Source organism: Halichoeres trimaculatus, unplaced genomic scaffold, assembly GCF_033239565.1.
Source record: "Halichoeres trimaculatus isolate MK-OKI-2021-1 unplaced genomic scaffold, fHalTri1.1 fHalTri1_scaffold_6, whole genome shotgun sequence".
In the NCBI taxonomy this organism is placed as follows: domain Eukaryota; kingdom Metazoa; phylum Chordata; class Actinopteri; order Labriformes; family Labridae; genus Halichoeres; species Halichoeres trimaculatus.
Window position 1 is genome coordinate 10,159,282 of NW_027437184.1, and position 20,459 is coordinate 10,179,740.

Consider the following 20,459-nt stretch of genomic DNA (forward strand, 5'->3'; position numbering starts at 1 on the left):
CATTTTTCTGGACTGATAAGTTGAATGTGGCTCATATTGAGTATAATAAGGCATTTTTTTACTGAAAATAAGACACAAACACTTGATAAGATTTCAGACTCTTGCAGTGCAGGTTTTTTCATATTTGTCCAACAGCTAAGAGTTTATCCACTTCAACAGTTTTCTCTGCTTGGACCTGACTCGACTGTAAACCTGTGTGGTAGTGAGGGCTTTATAAGGTCACAGGATCCAGCAGTTTATAGATCAGGAGGGAACATACGCTGGGAGAGGAAAACACATTTACAGCTGCTTTCCACATGAAAGTGACAGGGTCAGCCAAAGGTCTGTGTCAGGTAGAGGAAGCGTACTGAAGGCTGATCTGTGATGAAGCGGGTCAGCAGGTCTGAAGCTGTTGAGCAGACAGGTTTTTGTAGTGTTGTTGTTGCTGCTGCTGTGTTTATTTTCAGTGTTTGTGATGACTCAGAGGAGTTTATCCACAGCTCCACAGAGCTCCAGATGTTTCTGTGGTTATGAGCAGAATCTCCTGATAAACCGGGTCGTACCATATCTGATGAATGTCCAACACTTTCTCATCACAGATTGGCCAAATACTGTCGCTTTGTGAGAGCCTCGTTTGGCAGAACAGGCGGATACAGGAGGAAAAAAAAGGGGGGACTGGGCAGGACTTTTGACGAGGTCTTATTCAGGAGGTTTTCTGTTTGTCCTACATTTGACTGCTTCTACCATGCTATCTCACCCCAAAGCCGTCATCCTTTGTAAAAACAATATCTGCAAAAGAAACCTGCTCCACTGTGAGAGGACAATCCATCATCTGCTCTTCACACCTTAAACACCAGTGTGTTGTGAGGAAGGGGCATCACTGACACTGATAATTGCTGTCAGAAGCAGCTTTAGACCAACATGTCGTTGTGTCAGTGTGAAGCTGAGTCTCTCCTGTGAACAGTTTGGGCAGCTTGATAATTGGAACAATTGTTCCAGACAGTGCTTGCTGTGATGAGCTGGAGCAGTGCCAGCTTTAAGCAGAGAGGTGTGAACTGTTCTTTGGGAAAAAAAAAAACTGGGTAAAACAGAATAATTAATCTTGTGTTAGTCCTAACATCTGTCTCAGAAGGCTTGATGGATGTCATCCATGGTGTTGGGGGAATAAGTCTGCATCCTGACAGCAGAGTTTCCTGTCAAACCATTTTGTGACCATCTTTAGCAAGTGTTCAGACCTGACGAAGAACTGTTTCTTTTCAGAGAAGTGACCAATGACAAATCTAATCCTAGCTCCATGCTATGATTCAACAGCCACACACTGGGATAGCACATCTTGCCGAACCCGCTGTCAGCTGTGGGTTGAGACACTGGTGTCTATCATGTTTGTTGGTCAATTACTCCCGGGTGTTTGGTGAAACTCAAGCTGAAATCTTATCAAGTGTCAAAAAAGTCAAAATTGTCCTGTTATACTTGATATGAGCCACTTTCAACTGGTCAGTCCAGGAAAATGTCTTGTTTTAGTTTATTTAAAGACAAAAATGAGGTCTGAATTGCTTTTAACAAGTAGAAAAATCTGTCAATGGAATAAGAGAAATTTCCTTAAAACTAGAATAATGTCTTAATACAAGTATCCTTTCTCTTGTTCCATTTACTTGTTTCAAGAAAGTCAGACCTAATTTTTGTCTTTTAATAACTTGAAATAAGACATTTTTCTGGTCTGGACTGGTCAGGTGAATGTAGCTCATTTTAAGTCTAAAAAGACAGAATTGTATTGCTCCTGGATCTCGGAGCTCATTCTTTCAGGACCAGCGCTGTACACTTTATTTGTGATCAGGTCATTAATTTGGAGATTTGGGCTTGTTTTAGTCAAAGAAAACGCCTCATGGAACCTACCTAATAGAACTCCTCACACCACAAACCTCATCACACCTCTGCCCGGGTAACAACTACCTCCTTCTGCCCCCCAGGACTAAACTTTGTACGATGGGTGATCGGGCCTTTAGCTCAGCCGCTCCTCGCTTGCGGAATACTCTCCCTGAGCACCTGAGGGCTCCACAAGCAACAGACTCTTTCACGAAGGGCCTGAAAACCTTTCTTTTTAAAAAAAGCTTTCTCTGAAAGCATTTAACCCTGCTTTACTGTCGCATTTTGAGATCATTTTGATGAAAAGTTCTTTACAAATAAAATTTATTATTATCATTATTATTATCCAGAGACAAACCGAACTGAACCACTCGGTAGAGATGGGGCTCAACCTGCGTCTCTGTGGTTCTCTCTCCACTTCCTTCCAGAGTTACTGCCTGCATGACTTCTGTAACGTAATCTTAACTCTTACTCTAAACTGGTTTCTGACAACCTTCGGGTTCATACAGACTTAAGGATTTTGACACATTGGAAATAAACTGAAATGACCAAAACATGCAGAGACAAAGTATCTGGAATGATGACTTTGTAAAAGAAATTTGCTCTTAACAAATTTTGGGTTAACGTCAAAAACTTTGAACATGTTTGGAGCTCCAGTTGTGATACAGAAGAAGGATGTAGAAAAGAGACCTCCCAGCCCTCTTTCAAACATATTCATGCTTAACTAACCCCCTGCTCAGACATAGACATCTTATTCTGATTTACTGCAAATACTTAAACGCAAAATGACCAACTGAGAGAGCGAAATGAGGCAAATACTTGAAAAATATATAAAGGTCCAAAAGCTTCGAGAGTTAAAACTAACTGTGCATCTGGATCATGACTCTCCTTTAAAGAGATCATAAAGCGAGCAAACTTAGGTTGTTTTTATTTACTCTATTATTCAATTCTCAAAGCCAACCGGTCCAGTTCAGGGCGAATAGGTCAGGCACCACTCTCTAAGTCTAAATCTGGTCTTTCAAACCAATGTGGTAAAAATAAAAATAAGAACAAAATAAAAGAGAAGAAGAAGACATCTCTGCTACCCAACTCTCTATAACCAACAGAAAACAGAGCAGTATCCGTGACGTGACTCAGGTTATCTCTTCCTCGTCTAAAAAAACAGATTTCCCCGGTCGCTCCTGCACTCAGACCGACCTCTCGTCCAATCTTCAACCTTTCTTTTGGAGAAAAACAACCATCTGCTACCAAGGGCCGGGAGTCTTTTTTCAGCCCAGCCAAAGAGAGCACCAGGTGATTCATTTCTGCTCTGCACTTGATGGAGTGCCAATCTGTGAAATAACCTGCTGCAGTCTTTGGATGGGATGAAAACCCGCACACTCTCAGCCTCCAGAGACCTGCTCGCATGAAAACACTCACACCACAACAGGAGAAAAAAAGTGTTCGGGGGGGGTGCTTTTTTCAGAAGTTTACTGAACACTTTGGTAGATTATTTTTCATTTAGTCAACACAGCAAATAACCACAGTGATGAGATGAGACTTCACAGCAGGTTGCCAATATTTGTTTCCAATTTTTGAGTCATAAAATCCAGTCATCATAAATCTTTTTTCATCAAGTACAGGCAGTAAAAAATCAAAATCAAAATGATTGGAAATAAAAAGAGAAGAATCAGCTGTTACACACTAATAACTGTCACTGTGATGGTCAACATGTCTGCAGAGATCATTTGGTTTATCCATGGTTATCTTTCTCATATAAATTCATAATTAAGCATCAAAACTCTGAAACTTGAAGGCTGTCCTGGGGGATTGTTCTTTCTGTGTTCAATTTTGGACCATTCTGAAATATTTTATCCAATTTCCCCTCTGATTGAGGAAAGTATTTGTGTGTTAACAAAAACATCAGATTTTGATAAAATAAATGAAACATCCTGAAATGAAAACCAAAACCCAGCAAGATCCAAAGATATGTGAACCTTGACTGTATTTTTTTTCTAAACTCTGATTATTGTAAAAGATGTGTTCACTCTAACCCTTTAGGACACGAGCAAAACCTTGGACTCACTTTGGATGTCTAATATCGGGGATGGAACGGTTCAGGGAGATCCTGTCGCTGACGTAAATGTTAAATCCATTCTCCCTGTAGGCCTGGTCCACTCGGTCAGCGTCTGTCAGTGGGAAAGGCTTCCCTTGCTCGCCGTTACCTGGAGGCATCAAACACAGGTTTCACTTTCAGGATCAGAGTGGATCAGATAATGACAAAAGGAACCGAATCATCGAGCAGAAGTATTAACCAGACTTGTGAAGTCAGAACAGATTAGGTGAAAAGTCGGTGTGTTTCCAGTAACACCTTTAACAAACCAAAGGTAAGGCCTTCAAACGAAAAATTGGGCTATAAAGTATCTAATATGTCCTTTGTTAATTAGGGGCTTGGGCTTGCAACAAGCCATGAGCCACCATATTTATTCCGTTTGTTTATTTTTTTTTTCAATTTCTTAATTTCTTCATCTACCGCACCAAATTTTGAGAAAATTCTTCTCCTAGGGCTTTGAGAACCCCTCACATATTATATATCAAAATGTGGGGTTTAAACAGGATTAATGTACCATGACTTATCTTGTTATCTTGCAAATTTTTGGCTGAGTTATTCGCAAAAAAAAAAAAAAAAAAAAAAAAAAAAAGGAAAAAAAAAGTCACATTGAAAATGAATGGGAAACTTTGACTCTTCCCCCTAAACTTCCCTCAACCTTAAGATGTCAACACTTCAGCATATTTCCACCAACAGACTCAATTTTTGCTTTAAAATGTCTACAAATATTTTGGCTATTAATGTATGATTTAACTCTAAAAAATCGTTTACAGTTTTTTTGAATTTCGCAGTTTAAGCAACACAAACTTTTACAAAAATTGCTGCTCTTGCAGTGCGTGACATCAGACATAGTGAAAGAGGCTGCTGCTGAGATGTTAAAACGTTCTCAGATAAATTGTCATAAGTTTCAGAATCTTCAATCTAGAATAATAATAATAATAATAATAATAATAATAAATACATCAAAATGTTCCCTGAATTGTCCTGCTTATAACAAAGGGAGTATTGATGTATTACCATAGACTGTAAAAAAAAAAACATCTCCCCAGTCATTCCAGATGGGCGGTGGTCAAACTTAAAAAAATGAATACACCTTGTAGAAATGTTTCTTACGTCTGATTGTTGTGGTGATTTGAAGAAATCATTTGGCTGCCTTGTATTCAAGTCCTCTTTTTTCAGAAAAGTTTTGTTTTCATTAGTTAGAAGAGGTTAATAACGAGGCTTTACGTTACGATAATGGTGATTGACAGCTGCCGTTCTTGTGTATTTTTTTCCAGGATTGTGAAATATGTCGGGAGGTAGAGTCAAGATGAATAGACTCTCATGAGAAAAAAGAAAAATTATTATTTTTGTCACCCGGCTCCACTCAGATTATCTCATAGCCTCTAATGTGCAGACTCTGGCTGCACAATGGCTGCCAATGGCGGTGCCTGTGACGGGGGTATTTTGGCTTCAAATTCACACAATGGTGAATGGTGGAACCACGCTATCCACTCTATATACAGTCTATGTGTATTACATTGAGCTAGAGTAATATATGAAAGGGTGCGCTCAAAGAGTACATAAGTGTGTATAAGGTAAATGTGACCCCCGTCAAACCCGACACCAGAAATGTGTGGAAGTGTTGGTGACGTCAGTCCTAAACAGTGAATAAGATTTCATGACATCTCTCCTGTCTTTCTGAATTACTTTACCGTGTGTGATAATTGCAAGAAGTCCTGCCACCCGAGCCGCCCTCACTATTTCCGTGGAAATTGTCTAGTTGGAATTTTAAATTCCACTTGAAGCTTCGCTGTTTTATTCCTTTTTGCCCATATAATTGTGGTGTCTTTTCTGGAAACGTCTTGCCTTAACTGGATAAGACAGCTGAATGGAAATGTGGCAAGAAGAGAGTCTAAGGAGACTATAGCAAAGGTTTGAGGACAGAAGTTGAACCAGCGACCACTGTAATGAGGACAATAGCCTCTGCTCTGAAAACCACCCTGCACCAAAATTATGATACCTGTTTAACTCTAAATGCAATAATTGTCTTCAGGTGACTTAAAGAGAGACAGAGATTGATGGACAAAGTTTAAAGAAAAAAACAAGCATCTCCAGTCTCTGAGCAGAAATGATCCTTTCTACCTTTTCAAGGTAACCAGTTAGTAAAATAACTCTCAGCTCTTCACGGCTCATTTCAGGAGAAAACCAACACGCTGTAATTTACAGTGTTTGTTCAGGAGCTGATTTCCCTGAGCAGCAAATAAAAGCGCTGGCAATTATTTTCACAGATATAAAGAATATTTATGACAGAAGAGCTGCATCCAGAGCTCAGATTTACACGGCTGCTGCTGCTGAGCTGTGGAGCTATAAGTCCCAGAGAGGGGGAGAGATGTTGTGTTTGAAGAGATACATGAGCAGAAATGTGAGAATACTTCTTCATTATGTGAGATTTAAGCTGAACTACAAACACTGTGAGCACGATGGAGACATGGTGTAGCGCTTTCATTCATGGATGAAGATCTGTGTAGAGTTTTGGATGTTTTCTTTTGTTCTATGAGCATTAAAATAAATCCTACCAGATCTGGAGGCATCTTTTTTGATTGCTTCATAGTCGTGCCAGTCTTTCCTCCGCACGCCATCACGTCCCACCTGAGGATCCTTCCCTGCCCGGTTTATTCCCTGTAAGGAAAAAAAAAAGAAGGGGGTCATCAGCTACACATTCACAGATTCAGTTTGAAGCTTGTTTGATGTGGATCTTACAAATTAATGTCAGAGCACGCCAATTGTGAGACACATTTATACAACTTCACCAACTAACATTTCATTCACATTATTAACTGCAGACAGCCCCTTTGTCTCAAGGCGTCCCCCAGGGTTCAGTGCTTGGTCCCCTCCTGTTCATGATACACTTGCTCCTGCTTGGTAACATTATGTGGCTCCATTTTCACTGTTATGTAGATGACATCCAGCTGTCTACTTCCGTATACACACTTGAAAAACATGGATGCTACACTATGACAAACTGATCTCATAATTGCCTGACCCAAGCCCCTCACAAATCTCATCCAAAATTTTCAGTCCCACAATCAGCAGCCTGCCTGCCTCCCTCCATTTCTGTTTTTCTCCACCCATGAAACACTAATTGCATCTCATCTTGGCGACTGCAACAACATCCTTCAAGGTAGTGGGTCCCAAACTTTTTCCCCCGGAACCCCCCTAATGGTGTGTGACAAGGCAGCAACCCCCCCACACCTCCAATTCTCTTTGGTTTACCCCATATGTGAATCATAATGCTTTTCTTTGTTCCTTCCTGTGTATAGATTACAAACCAAAAATAAAATAAAATAAAATAGATAAATAAATACAATTTTTAAAAGTCCAAGAAAATTTTACATATTTTGTATAATAAAGCCTATTTTTAATGAGATCATGTGGTCAAAATATTTCAATGTTAATTTTATTTTCTATATAGCTCTAGATCAGAACTAGGGATGGGTACCTTTCCCGTGTGGTACAATAAGGTACCAATGCCCGGTACCTGGTAACCAGTACCAGTAATTAACGGTACCAATTTTCAGTTTTTTAGAGTGGTAATACATTTTTATTTGTTTAATTATAAAATCTCAACGTTGTTCAATTTAACACAATTATTTGTCAGTATATTAGCCTGCAATGCTCTTTTCATGTCCAGCATGGAAAATCGCCTACTCCTCCACTCTCTTACTGTCACAAGAATGCATTTAGGTACCGAAACATGATATTGTTTGATTTTAAATTGAATTGGTCCGTACCTATGAAAGTACCTAATTTGGTACCCATCCCAAATAGCATGAGAAGTTATTTAAGGGAATCTCTCTTATAGATCAGGTCTGCACCTTGTTCTTTTATTTAACAGATCAAATAGCCTCGCGTTGTTTATCTTATTTACTTAACAGCATGTAATTTCTGTCTGTCCATCATTGCACATTTACAACTCTCCTTTCTTTGCTCCACACACAGACAAACAGAAAAGCACACTCTAAGTAGTGGACACAAAATCTGCAAAAAATAAAGTAAAACTGACGGAACATAGGGGAATCACTGCTCTAAGGTACATTATCCAAAATCCTCCAAAAACTGATCAACATCCAGAACTCCGCTGCACACCTTTTTTAAAGCTTTTACCATGTTATGGAGCTGTTTTTTGCCCTGTATCCATTTGTCTTGATTTTAATGATTGCTCTGTTTCAAAGCTTTATCTACTTTCCTGGACCAGCTCACAGCTGAGTACAGAGAACTAACACAGAACTCATGGAGTTTAGAGGATGTTGACAGAGAGATTAAATTAGATGTCAAACTGCGTCAGACTTTAAAAAGCCTCCTCTACATCTTAAGTTCTTTCAAATATTGTTGTGTCTGTGAATGCAGCATCCTGTCAATGTCTGTGATCATGTTGTGAAATCGCATCTTATCACCAGCCACATCTCTAGTTCAAGATTCTGACAGCACCTGATAATATAAACCTCATTGGATCAATTACATCCCTCTTTTCATCAGTAATTTCTCAATCTTAGATGAATTGAAAAGCCTGAATGGTGAATCAGTGTAATGATGGATTATCTTTCAGCTAAAATCAGCTCCTGAATGCTTCACTGTTCTGCAACCAAGTCTCAAGTGCCAGATGTGTCTGCGCTCCTCTCCCACCCAAAAAACTCCCACTGCAAGGGCTCGGCACACTCTGAAGTACCATAAACTTTCAGGAGAGGAGGTAAACAATGATGCTCTGGTTTTATAAAAAGATGAAATTATCTGAGTGTGTGCAGCTTTAAGAGTGAACAGAACTGTGCAGCACACGCTGAGGTGTCTCCAAAGAAAGTCTGCTCCTCTATTTCATGCCTGACGACCCTGTGAGGAGAATATCAATGCAGTGACGCTGGGATCCGAGGAAGCCTTATATATATATATATATATATATATATACACAACCTCACCACAGACATGCAGCAGACAGACACACATCAGATCAGCATGCAGAGGCTGTTTCTGAGTGAGCAACATGAAATATAGGATCACAGCACAATGGAGGAATAATGGGCACACTGGGTGACGAGCAATTAGACAAACGCTTAAAACACAAACAGCGTCACTGACGACTACAGTGGACTGCAGTGAATTATTAACAGGGAGCCGTCTCTCTGAAGAACATCCCTTCAAGTTAACTCATGTAGAGCTTTGATTCACACAGGACCTGAATGCTTCTGCTTTGTCTGGATCCTAACTGAGTTGTAAGGATTTTTTTTCTCACTCATTTTGTTTTCATTTTTTTGTTAAAGGTGACATTTCTTCAGCAGAACCAACTAAAAATGAATTTTACATTAAATTAATTATTCTATTCTAAACTCTTCATTTCTATACTGACATTTACTATTTCTATACAAAATGTTTACTGTAGCACCGTAGGCCCTTGAATTTTGCAATTTAAATTCTCCGTATGTTACACATATTGCAGTATCGACAATGAAGCTACCTTGAACCTCTAACATTTCTACAAGTTCAAGGTGTTGTCTTGGCCTCCAAATTTACCAGATCTCAAAATAAGGCCATGTCCACACGCAGCTGGGTAATTGGGAAACCGCATATTTTTTTTTATATGTTTACGCCCGTCATCCACACAACCACAGCTTTGCGCCATTAAAAACAATGTTTTCTGAAAACTCTGGCCAAAGTGAAGATTTTGGAAACCTCTGGTTTTAGGGATTCGTATGGACGCCGATAAACAGAGTTTTCGGTTCTTAAACGTCATAGCTGAATGACATGGGCTCATTCTGATTGGCTGGCATGGATTTTACGGTGTCCTTCTTTGAAGGCAGCATGTAAGCAGGATGCCGATAGCTGCAACAACTACATAATAGCGTGACAGCATAGCAGTGCAACACAGTGTACCCTGCTAACAAATCCAACAAAGAAGGAAAACATGACACAGTTTTGTTGCAGAAAAAGAAAGTTATCTTCATAAAGTCGAATGGAGATTTAAACATGGCAGGGTGATGTATCATTCTATATTACCGCTGCTGCACGGGAGGTGATGATTCTTTCGACCAATTGACGGACAGCAGTGTTTCTAGCCCCACCTTCTGGGGTCAGATCAGTATGTCTGGCACCCAAACAAAAGGGTACCAAAAAGTGTGACCAGACAAGTTGGTAGTTTGGGGACCTGTCTCATTTTTAGGCAAAGAAAATGCCACAAAATGCGTGCCACACCAAGAAAAACCCAACTGAACCTCTCGGTGGAAACAGGGCTTAAAGGTGCTCTTCAACAAGTTAAAAGTTGCCAGAACTACTCACCCTGGGAGACTAAATCCCTCAAGTCTTCAAGTCTTTGAAGATTATGCAAATCAAACCAGCAACATGTGGAGAAGAAATAAAAGTAGTTGCAATACAATTCCAGAGCAGTAGAGAGGGTGTGTAGAGGGCAATAAGACAATGACAAAGGAAATTTGAAAGGATGTGCTGATTTTGATGGTGCTTAAAAAGTCCCTGGTTCCCATGGTGGAAAAGTTCCTCTTGTGTCTTCAGGTCAGGGCTGTTTTGGATCTGATCTGAAGAAAGAAGATGTGTGGCTAAGGTGTATGCATTCACTTCTGTATTGTCCCTCTCTGTAGTGTCAGACTGTCTGGTTTTCCAAACACAGAAAACCTTGAAATCCTTCAGCCCGTGTCACACTGTGAGATGAATGTGTAACCTATTATTCCATCCCCTCTCTGGCCTTGCTTCGGGTAGAGAGATATATGAATATATGAGTCAAATCTGAAAATCCATTCAGCTTGCTTTCCCTCTTCCACCCCTCCTCCGCTCGTCTCCTCTCGTTCTGTCACAGGCAGATGCCCTCAGTGTGTCACACAAGGACCTGACAAGCAGCAAGAGTCCATCTGTGCAAATTTAGACCAAAAAGAAGCGAGATTGTGCCGCCCCATTTCCCCCTGATTAAAATTTCAGCGCACGTCGCCATGATATTCCTCTGGGGCTTTTCCTCGCCGCTCAACAAGACCTTGAAAAACAAGACAAGGAGAGAGGAAACTTTTCCCAGCTAATGTGTGCACATGTTTAGTTTTGTGGAAGTGGAGCGTGGGCGGCTGAAAGTAATTGAGATAGACAGTAAGAGAAGATGAGTAAGAAGAAGACAGAGTAATCTGGAGGAACAGATGGGGATGCTATCAGATATGGAAGTGGAGGAAGGACTCTCCTTTAATTAAAAACCCACTCTCCTGTAAAAGACACTTGTAGGGCTGTAACGATGCATCGCGAGACAGTTAAAAAATCAAAACAAATGTGTGACCATTCAAATCGGCTGATAAAAAATAAATGTGATGCCCTGTTTAAACAGCAGAGGGCTGCTTTTCCTTAGAAAAACATGTAAATCATAAACTAGGAACCCAAGCTAACCTGTTTGTTTATTTGAAGAGATTTTGTAAATTTGTATTTTTAATTTAGTTATTTCAGAATTCTGCTCCAATGGGCACATAAGATACAGTTGGCGGAGAAAATCCATTACGCACTTGCTACGAACCAGAGTTTACAGATATGTTATCGTCTTAACTATATTTTACTTCACAACAAAATCCCAAATCCCGTGAGTCATGGCAAAAAATTAGTTTCCATCGCTACTTATGGTGTATATCCACATATAAGGTCAGCACAGGTGCCCCCTGATCGTTAATCCTCCACTTGCTTCTTCAGGTGTCACCTCCTGCTGTTTCTGCAGTACGGTTTGGCTTGATGTGGTACAGTTAAGCCTGATCCCGTTTGCGTTTCCACAGCAAACTGTGCCCTCTCGTGGTGGGTGGGGTGTAAGCTGGATGCTGCAAACCCCAGCTGTTAAACAATAGCGTGACGCCATGGCAGCGCAACACAGTTTACCCCGCTAATAAATCCAACGGAGAAGAAAAACGTGACACAGTAAACAAAGAGCATAGATGGAAGACATGCAGCATTTTGTCCTCTCTGTGATTGGCATGCAGCTCTTTGATACAAAGTGCAATCAAGCTTTGTTTCAGAGAAGTCTGTGTGCCATCAGGGGAAATGCAGCTGCTGTCGGGGTAAGTGATGATTCCTTTGACCAATCAACGGTCTGCAATGTGTTCACCTTCTGAGAGCAGATCGGTTCAGTTTGGCACCCATACAGAAGGGTCCCAAAAAAGTAGGCCGGCTCGTCCCGGTTTTTAGGGATCTGTCCTGGGATAAGTCAGTGGAAACGCCACAAAATGCGCATCGTACCGAGACAAACCGAATCGGTCTGTTTGGTGGAAATGCGGCTTTTGAGACAGAAGTCGTAGTTTGGCTATTTTTGCTCTCATTCTTTAAAATTTAAAAGAGGAGTTTTCCTCCAGCTTAGGCTTTCAGCCTGTTAGCTTTCATACCACAACTGTTATGTGCCTTTGTGCAGGGATTTGTCTAGACTTTCAGACTGGGGTGGCACGATGAGGGTAGTGACATAGGCCTCTCCAATTCTCATCTGTCTGTGGGTCTCTGCTGTGATGAATAGATGACTGAGGCAGCAGTCACTGACTACAAAAAGCTGGCACCTTCTACACAACTATTCACATGTGTCAATGGTAAGACCCCGACTGAAGACAACCGCACTGTTTCATAGTATTTAAAAAAAAAAAAAAAAAAATCTTGTCTTATATTTGGGTCAGTACAATACGTTGTCATAGATGTGATTTCTGCGGGAACATGTGGTTCTCCTGTGATCTTGTTATTCTGTGCATCCAGCAGCCATGGAGTGCATTCCACTTCAGAGATGGATCCAGTGTGATCCTGTGGCACTGATGGACCACAGCACACTGAGAGTTTGTCAGACAGAACTTTAACTCTAGCAATAATTTTACCCAGCCACATTTTTGTCTTGGAGCGAGATTTGAGCAGGATTTACTAAAATGTGTTTTGGTTGTTAAAAAAAATCCCCTATTCTGTCCATCACAGTTTCTGAACAACAACAAAAAAACGGCAAAATAATTTTCATCCAGAGCTCATTTTTTTAAAAAAGAAACTCGAACCTCTGAAAGCTGCTGTGAAACTAAACTTTGGCTGAACTGATGTCAGCGTGCTAAAAGAGCAAATGCATGCTAGAGACTTTATCAGTTATTTAAAATACTTCTACGAAAGCCTCTCAGATGAAAAATCTAAATTTGAAATTAGTTTTTGTACATCAAGTTTTGAAAATGTTCCCAGCTCCCTCATCCAGCCGAATCATTGCCAAATCACGTGCAGCCGCTGAAAGTGAGCTGGAATAAGTCTCTACCAAACACAGTCATCTGTTTCTGCACTGAAGCACACAGCAGACTGTTTCCTTCCTCTTCTCTGCTAATCACCATCACCAGAAAGCTCCACCAACCCGTCCCACTCCGGGCACTTTTTACGCTTTATTAATATTCCAGACGCAGAGTAAACACACTGAAAGGGCAGAGATGAGCGGGATGTAGGATCTGGGCTGTATGGTCTCCATCCAGGATGTCATCAACAGCCCTGAGACATCTGAAATGTGACGTCAGCATAATGTGAGGAGAGCTGAGAGGGCTGGGCTGTAACTCTGTCACCTGGCGCTGAAAGCCCTCATTAAATTTAATGCAGCCTTTTAGTGCTCTGTTTAACTGCTGACAAAAGGCCACATGTCAGTCAGTGTTTGCACAAGGATCCACAGAAGATAGACGGAGTGTGTCAGTTACAAAGCGCAGGGTGTGTTTGTGTAACACATGGAGATGGGTGTGTTAGTGTTGACTAATCAAACTCAAATGAGGGTTTAACACTGATCCTTGACAATAGACCTTCTATTAAAAGTTTGTCATCACTCCACAAGTAGTCACACTCTTCAGGTGGCTGCAAAGCCGATCAGGACTTCACAAAGTAAAGACTCCTGGTTCAAAGATTTAAGGTGAAGAACTTGAATCAGACTCAGCTGCAAACGCCATGAGCCTAATCCAAGGTTTTGGAAACTTTGAGACACAGATGTTGAAATGTGCACATCAAATCCCGCTTATTTACCCTCAACAGAGCCAGTAATCATGGTGCAATCGGGTTCTTCTTTAAGCTCCATAAAGACATGCTCCACAGACGTGACGCAGCAGGTGGCTGCCTTCAAACTGCAAACAGAGAAGTGGATCATCTGTGTTGAGCTTCTAAAAATATGGTTTGGCTGTTAAGGCTCAGGGACTGTGAATAAAATGTTCTGCAGAACAAGAAGTAAAAAGCAGCTCCACCTTGAGGTGAAAGGGTCAGAAACGGGTTGCTAGGGTTGCTAGGCACCGAACTGTTGGTTGTGGCTGCCTGTTTCAGCAGCTCTCTCTTCTCTGTCCGTTTCTTGTAAGTTTTTCATCTTTTTTTTGTCATCTTTGTATTTGAAGTGGATCAATGGATTATTTGGTGGTCATGAACACCAAACTGGTGCTGTGATATTTTTACTATTTTTTCCCCTATGTTCGTCTGGAGATCCTACATGTAACCATGGTTGCATTATTTTCATGTGAAATCAGCTGTTAGCAGCCTGTAGCATGTTAATGCTAACTAGTGCAAGGCCTGATGTCTTCCCACAAGATGAGGAGGAGGTGAGGACGACATGCTGGTTCTTAGTTGTGAGCTAAGAAGTGACAACATCAACCTGTCCTTCCATCCATCATTATTGGGAACGTAAGCTCTATCTCCAATAAGATAGACGAGCTAGCTGTGCTAACCCAGCAACAGAGGGAATACCAGAAGGCAGAGCAGCATCATGCTATTCACAGACATGGCTAACGGAGCTAACACCAGACACCAATACTGCATTGGAAGAACTTCACCTGCTGTGAGCCGACAGGATACAGGAAACAGAGACTGAACAGACTGCTGAAGAAGCTCAGTCCTGGACCCTGTGGTGAGGTGGAGGCTGATGGAGAATGATGGACAAGCTGTTGTTATCTATTTTCTTATGGACCTTTTTGAACTTTCTATACACTTTCTTACTTTTGTTTTCTTGATTGTTCCTGAATTTCCCCTCTGGGAAATATAAAGTATTTTCTATTCTATTATTTTCTATTCTATTCTGTGTTAGCTGTGATGCACCAATTCACAACAGATTCAGCAACACACAGAAACCACCCAAAAACAACCAGTGATTTTCAAAATAAAACAAAGCATGTGGACGTGGACCCTGTGAGTTGTGACTTTAGTGGTCCAAAAAAAGAAGAGACTAAAAGCAAACTTACAATAGGAGCTACATCCAAACTCTACTTCATCTGAGTCAGAACTCAGAGCTTGAAACAAAGTCATGATCCATAAATTTAGACTGGATGTGACCGACTCCTCCTGAGGATATCATCATCTCGGGTGTCAATCACAGAGCACAGTAAAAGGCCTCGCAGTGCTGTATGTTGGTGCAACCAGAGTCAGATCACAGACAGGAGGTTGAACAGCTGATCTGACACTTTTAATAATCCCAAAATGTCAACAAATTAGCTTCAGACGAGGAGGGAGACGTAGCCTACAGCTGAAAGGCTGACATGGCAGCATGAGGGGAGGAGTGGGTGGAGTCATAGGATTTAAGGTCAAACACATCAAAAGGTTGCACCAAGAATTGGTGATGTAGGATTACACAGACCCAAGAGTTGAGAGCAGAAATCTTTTGCAGGACCTCCACAAAGACAAGTTGATTTAAAGCAAAATACAGATAATTACAGAAATGCAGCCATGATTTAATGAAGACATGAGTCGTTCTTTGTAGAATTTAGGTCACAGATACATGACTATGAGTTCCAGCTGGAAAAGTGTGTTTGAACAACCGAGGAGATCTCTTTATCAAGTTTGAACGAGGTGTCAAAAACCGCTCTGAGATATTTGACAGACTGACATTTGGAGGTAGCTAAAGGACAGAGAGCAGCAGCTGCAGATTAGATCATCCAAATTCAACAATTCCCAACGTATATCCCTGAGATTTTAGTTACTTACCTATCCTAGAGTTTTAGTTTTGTTGCATAAAAATCCAGAGATTTTGGTTAGACAGAAATGAGTGTCATAAGCGTAACAGTAAAAAATGGGATGTACAGAAGTCATGTGACTGATGTAAAGACCTCATTGAGACACTTTCAGCCCATAAAAGTGGACACCACTTGATATAGGACATTGTAGTCTGAAGTGAAATTGCAGTCCGTCTCTGGTCCGTTGGTTTTCCTCTGGGTGACCTGGATGGAGGGATTTGCAGATTAGGACGAGCCTCTCTGAAACGCTGGCTGCCTAACCTCATTTCCATGCTGCTGTGGTCTCCTGTTAATCTGCCCAACAGCAGATTATGTTTGCTATTCGCTCTGATAGGGTGGGATTGGTGCTGCTGCTGTGGGTTCAGACTCCTGGCAGCTGTTGTGGGACATGACGCGATTATGCAGACTGGTCGTAGAGACATGGACAAGGTTCTGCGACAGGCGTGTTTTCTTTGACTGTCATACAAAGAGCCTCTCTCAGGTTCAATGATCAGTCCACTTCACTTTGTATCAGCACAGCGTCTATTCTGCTGCACCTCTCTGCCTTTTCTTTGCGTGTCGAGGGTCTTATTAAATCCAAGGTTTTTTCTTAGAATCAGACTCTGTCCTTCCAGCTAAAATCAGCCACAAATACTTGCTGTCTTTGAGAGTGCTCTCTCTTTCAGTCTTTGAGCTGCAGTGACACAGGTAATATTGCTGTCACCCATGAATGATCACCTGCATGATGCTGCTGAAAGGAAAGAGATAAGAAAAAGATTTCTGCAGAGTTAGACATGTTTCGTTTTTTCATTCACAGATTCATTTTCCGTCCTGCTGCCTCACACCGTCAGCGTTTACTACAGAATGAATCCTCCAGGTGTGAAGAGGACACCTGCAGCTCATTCTGCTCACTGAGAAGAGCAGACGGAGGTGGTGTCCTGGTGGTTTGGGAACAGGTAATCAGACTTTTCAAATTCTTTCAGAGATGTAAAAGTTTTCACTTTCAGGCTGCCTTCAAACACAGTGAAACATTGATAGCCTGATGTCTGATGTTTACATCCACAGACAAGAGCTTCTTTAGATCTTTGTTTTAATGGTGATAAAATATTTCATTAATTCCACAGATTGAAACAATGAGCACATGATCCCAGTTGCTCAAAGTAAGCAATTCTCAAAAAATGGAAAACACTTTGATTTTTCTCAGTTATACTATTTTTCTGTCAGAAACCAGAAGATCCAGGGTTTTTAGAACTTTTTGTTCCTGGTAAAAAAAGCAGGAAGGTGAGCCCCCACCTCCAAAACCCTAGACACCACCCCTCAAATCCCACACCCATTACCCTAACTAGGGTTTCCATACCTCCCCTAAGCCCCAAGATGTCAAGCCAACCCCGGATGGAGGTGGACACCACTCACACCCAATAAACTGATCATGCCATCATACAGGTGGGATGTCACTGATGAGTCCTCATGAGTCCCCCCTGTGAGGCCCTTGGCTCCTGCCCAATAGTCTACATCTAGAGCTGGAGGTGGCTGAGTGGCTGCCTCTCTCTTTCCTCAGTGCCACCAAGTTCCCACTGCTGAAACTCCTCAGTTAAATTTGAGATAAACAAACGAACCAAGGGACTGTACCACCTAGTCCTAAACAGAACCTCCCAGGAACTAAATGATTCCTGTGGCCCATTGTTTGTCTGCGTTTTTACTGCAAAACCAAAGACTCAGAACTCAGATTGTGTACATCAGTCCAGGAACATATGAAATAGAGTTAAAGTAATTGCAACACAGACAGTAAAGGGCAGTAAAAAGCATTCTGAAAGATGTGCTGGTTTTTAATGGTGCTTTTTTAACAATTCTACAATTACATTTCCATTTGGCAGACATTTTTGTTCAAAGCAACGTACAACACAAGCAAGAATTTAAACTGGTTGAAAAACTTTAGTCAGTGCGACAAAGTACTTCAAGTTATTTGGCTGCAGTTGCTGCCATCAAGAAGCAAGAATTGCCTTTTTCTTCCATGCAAAACAATGTAGCCATAGCAAACCACAATTAAAATCACTGCAACACTATTGTTCAACCTTCCAACAACATTCAATAAGCAGAACTAAATATCCACTAAAGGCTGGGTCTAAGATCATCTGATTCATTCTACCTAAGGACAAAGAGGAAACTCATCTATTACCCATCACACCTATCTAATCTACTGCAGATGACATTGTTGACTCTTACGCCTGAAAACCTCAAACCTGTTGACATCTGGTCTAGCTCGGCTCATTATGGCTGTTTATCATCTTAGTCATGCCAAATACAAACTGATTATGACACGGTCTGTTTAATTCAACTTCCCGTCACGCTCAATCTACCCTACGCTAAATTTATGCGTCACAGCTCCACGTCCATCAAAAATATGATGGTATTACCTGCAACACGACGGACCAGCCATGCAGATGGACTGCAAAAAACAGATCCTGTGTGAGCTGACACATTGATTTGAATGAAACCTATTTGATCCATTTGCCTTAACAGAACAGACACGCTGCAGACTCATCCGGTGTATTTTAGCCATTAAAAGGAGACAAGCTCCAGAGACAAAGCCGTTTCTACAAGCTCCTAACAGCTTTGAGTGAACAAATAGTGGGCTGAGCGCTCCTCTGTCCAAAGCGTGAAGATGGCAGAGATGGAGCTGTGTACTTGTGCTTCAAAAGGAGGAGTTGATTGAGGACTTTGAGCGGGATGCATCCTTCTCAAACAGCTTTAGATCATCATTAAATACTAATCTGATGAGGAAAATGGATTATGACAAGTATTTTATACACATATCAAACTAAACCAGGAGTCCTCCTACACATTCAGCAAGAGCCTTCCAATTTACAGTTAAACAGGAACACCGGGACCTGACAGACACATTCATACTATCAGGCTCAAAGACCATTGTTTAGGAGGTATTAAAACAAGTCATTCACAGCTGGGTTTGGAAAGTTGCTGTGGTCTAAAAGAAACTAAAGGCTAACACTTTCCTGAAAACAGGAAGTGACAGCAGATCCTTCACGTGTCTGAGTCGTGTGTAAGCTTTACTTCGAGGACTGAAATTTCCAAACCAGCAACGCTGAAGAATGGTCTCGGATTTTCTGCTCTCTTAAGCATACAATCACATTTGAGGTGTTATGAAACAATTTACATCCCGCGTTGGACCACAGCTAAGCGTGGTGATAAATGTGTCTCTTTGTTTTGGAAGAGAAGCAGAGAACAGCTCAGGGCTAATACTGAACCGTAGATGGAAGAATATCTGAGTGTATGAAAAGCTTCGGGAGAATTTATGGAACATTTTCCATTGTAAAAATATTCGGTTGCACTCTTTGCCATAGCCGCCTAGATTTCATGCAGCAGGCTCTCACATTTTTATCCGTGGCACAGGAATGACCCATATTTCTCCTCTGTGGAGCTCAGGAGTGTGGGCCGCCTTCGGCGAATTTGATGGGCCAGTGTGAGAGGAGAGGCAGCGTGTCTGATAAGAACAGAGCCTCCCATTCACTCTCCGAGGAGGACAAATCAGATCACCTTGGGTCAACACTCCCTTTCTGCTTCCTCTCCTCCTGCTGAGAGCTGACAGTAGCTCTGAGAGAGAAGAATCTTTTTTTTTTCTCATTGTGCCAGATCAGAGAGAGATCCAGCTCGACCCCCCTGGAGACACAATTACCTGTCTTTCCTGTTCCACCTCACCCAGTGCTCCTCCTGCCCCGCTTCCTCTTCCTAACCGCTTCTCAGACAAGTCAATGCAGCACCGCTGTCCTGGCTCATCGAGCAGAAACATACGCTACTGAAGCTGGCTTTCTAAAAACAGTAGAAGAGCACCAACAGGCATCCTGCGCCCACACCGACAAAAACACAACACCTGTTGGACTCTGAGCAACTACAGTGATGCTTTGGGGGGAAAGCTGCTTATTCTTATTTCAGGATCACAGATAAAGAGTTGTCTTTTTACATTTTTTTTTAGTGAGCAACACTTCCACATCTCCATACGACCCAAATACGCACCAGATGTGTCTCTAATCCAGCTCTGCTCAAATGTGTTCCGGCTGTGTCCAAGCACCAGCAGGTCCTTTAGACCATATACACAAGCCTCCTTTTTTTGCAGGATGCAGCAGTGACACACCAATTTACAAAAAGCAAAATTCAGTGGGACAGGAAGTCATGCAGAAGCCACCAAAAAACACGGAGTGACTTTCAAAATAAAAAAAAGCAAGTCCAAACCAGATGGTATTTACCTTGATTAAAACAACAATCCAGCATAATGAGTGGAGCCAGACCAGGAGTAAACAGGTTTAAGGTTTTACAGCCAAGAGTGAATCAGGAGAGGATCATCATTGGGGTGGGAATCCAGAGAACTCCACGGTCTGTGACTCTAGCTGCTCTTGCAAAGAGTACAGGAAAGCAGTGTCGCAAATTTATGGCCGTATTTAGACACTTTTCAGACCCACTTTTTGCATGTGTGAAGCCTCTGCTTTCAGATTCTTTACCCGGTCTAAGAATATTTCTTAAATCATTTGTCGTTGTTGATTTATTTAGCAGCGATACACTGGAAATTCGGC

At 41.5% G+C, this 20,459-nt stretch overlaps 1 protein-coding gene across 1 annotated transcript in view; it reads right to left on the reverse strand.

Annotated features, from left to right (window-relative positions):
- The window catches only part of LOC141791872 (polypeptide N-acetylgalactosaminyltransferase 10-like), a 113,546-nt gene that overhangs the window by 62,119 nt on the left and 30,968 nt on the right, over positions 1 to 20,459 (reverse strand). Inside the window, exons 2-3 of the mRNA XM_074672567.1 lie at positions 6,490 to 6,592; positions 3,908 to 4,046 (exon numbers count right to left, since the gene is read on the reverse strand). Coding sequence (XP_074528668.1) covers positions 3,908 to 4,046; positions 6,490 to 6,592 — 242 coding nt within the window. The remainder of the gene's footprint in view (positions 1 to 3,907; positions 4,047 to 6,489; positions 6,593 to 20,459) is intronic.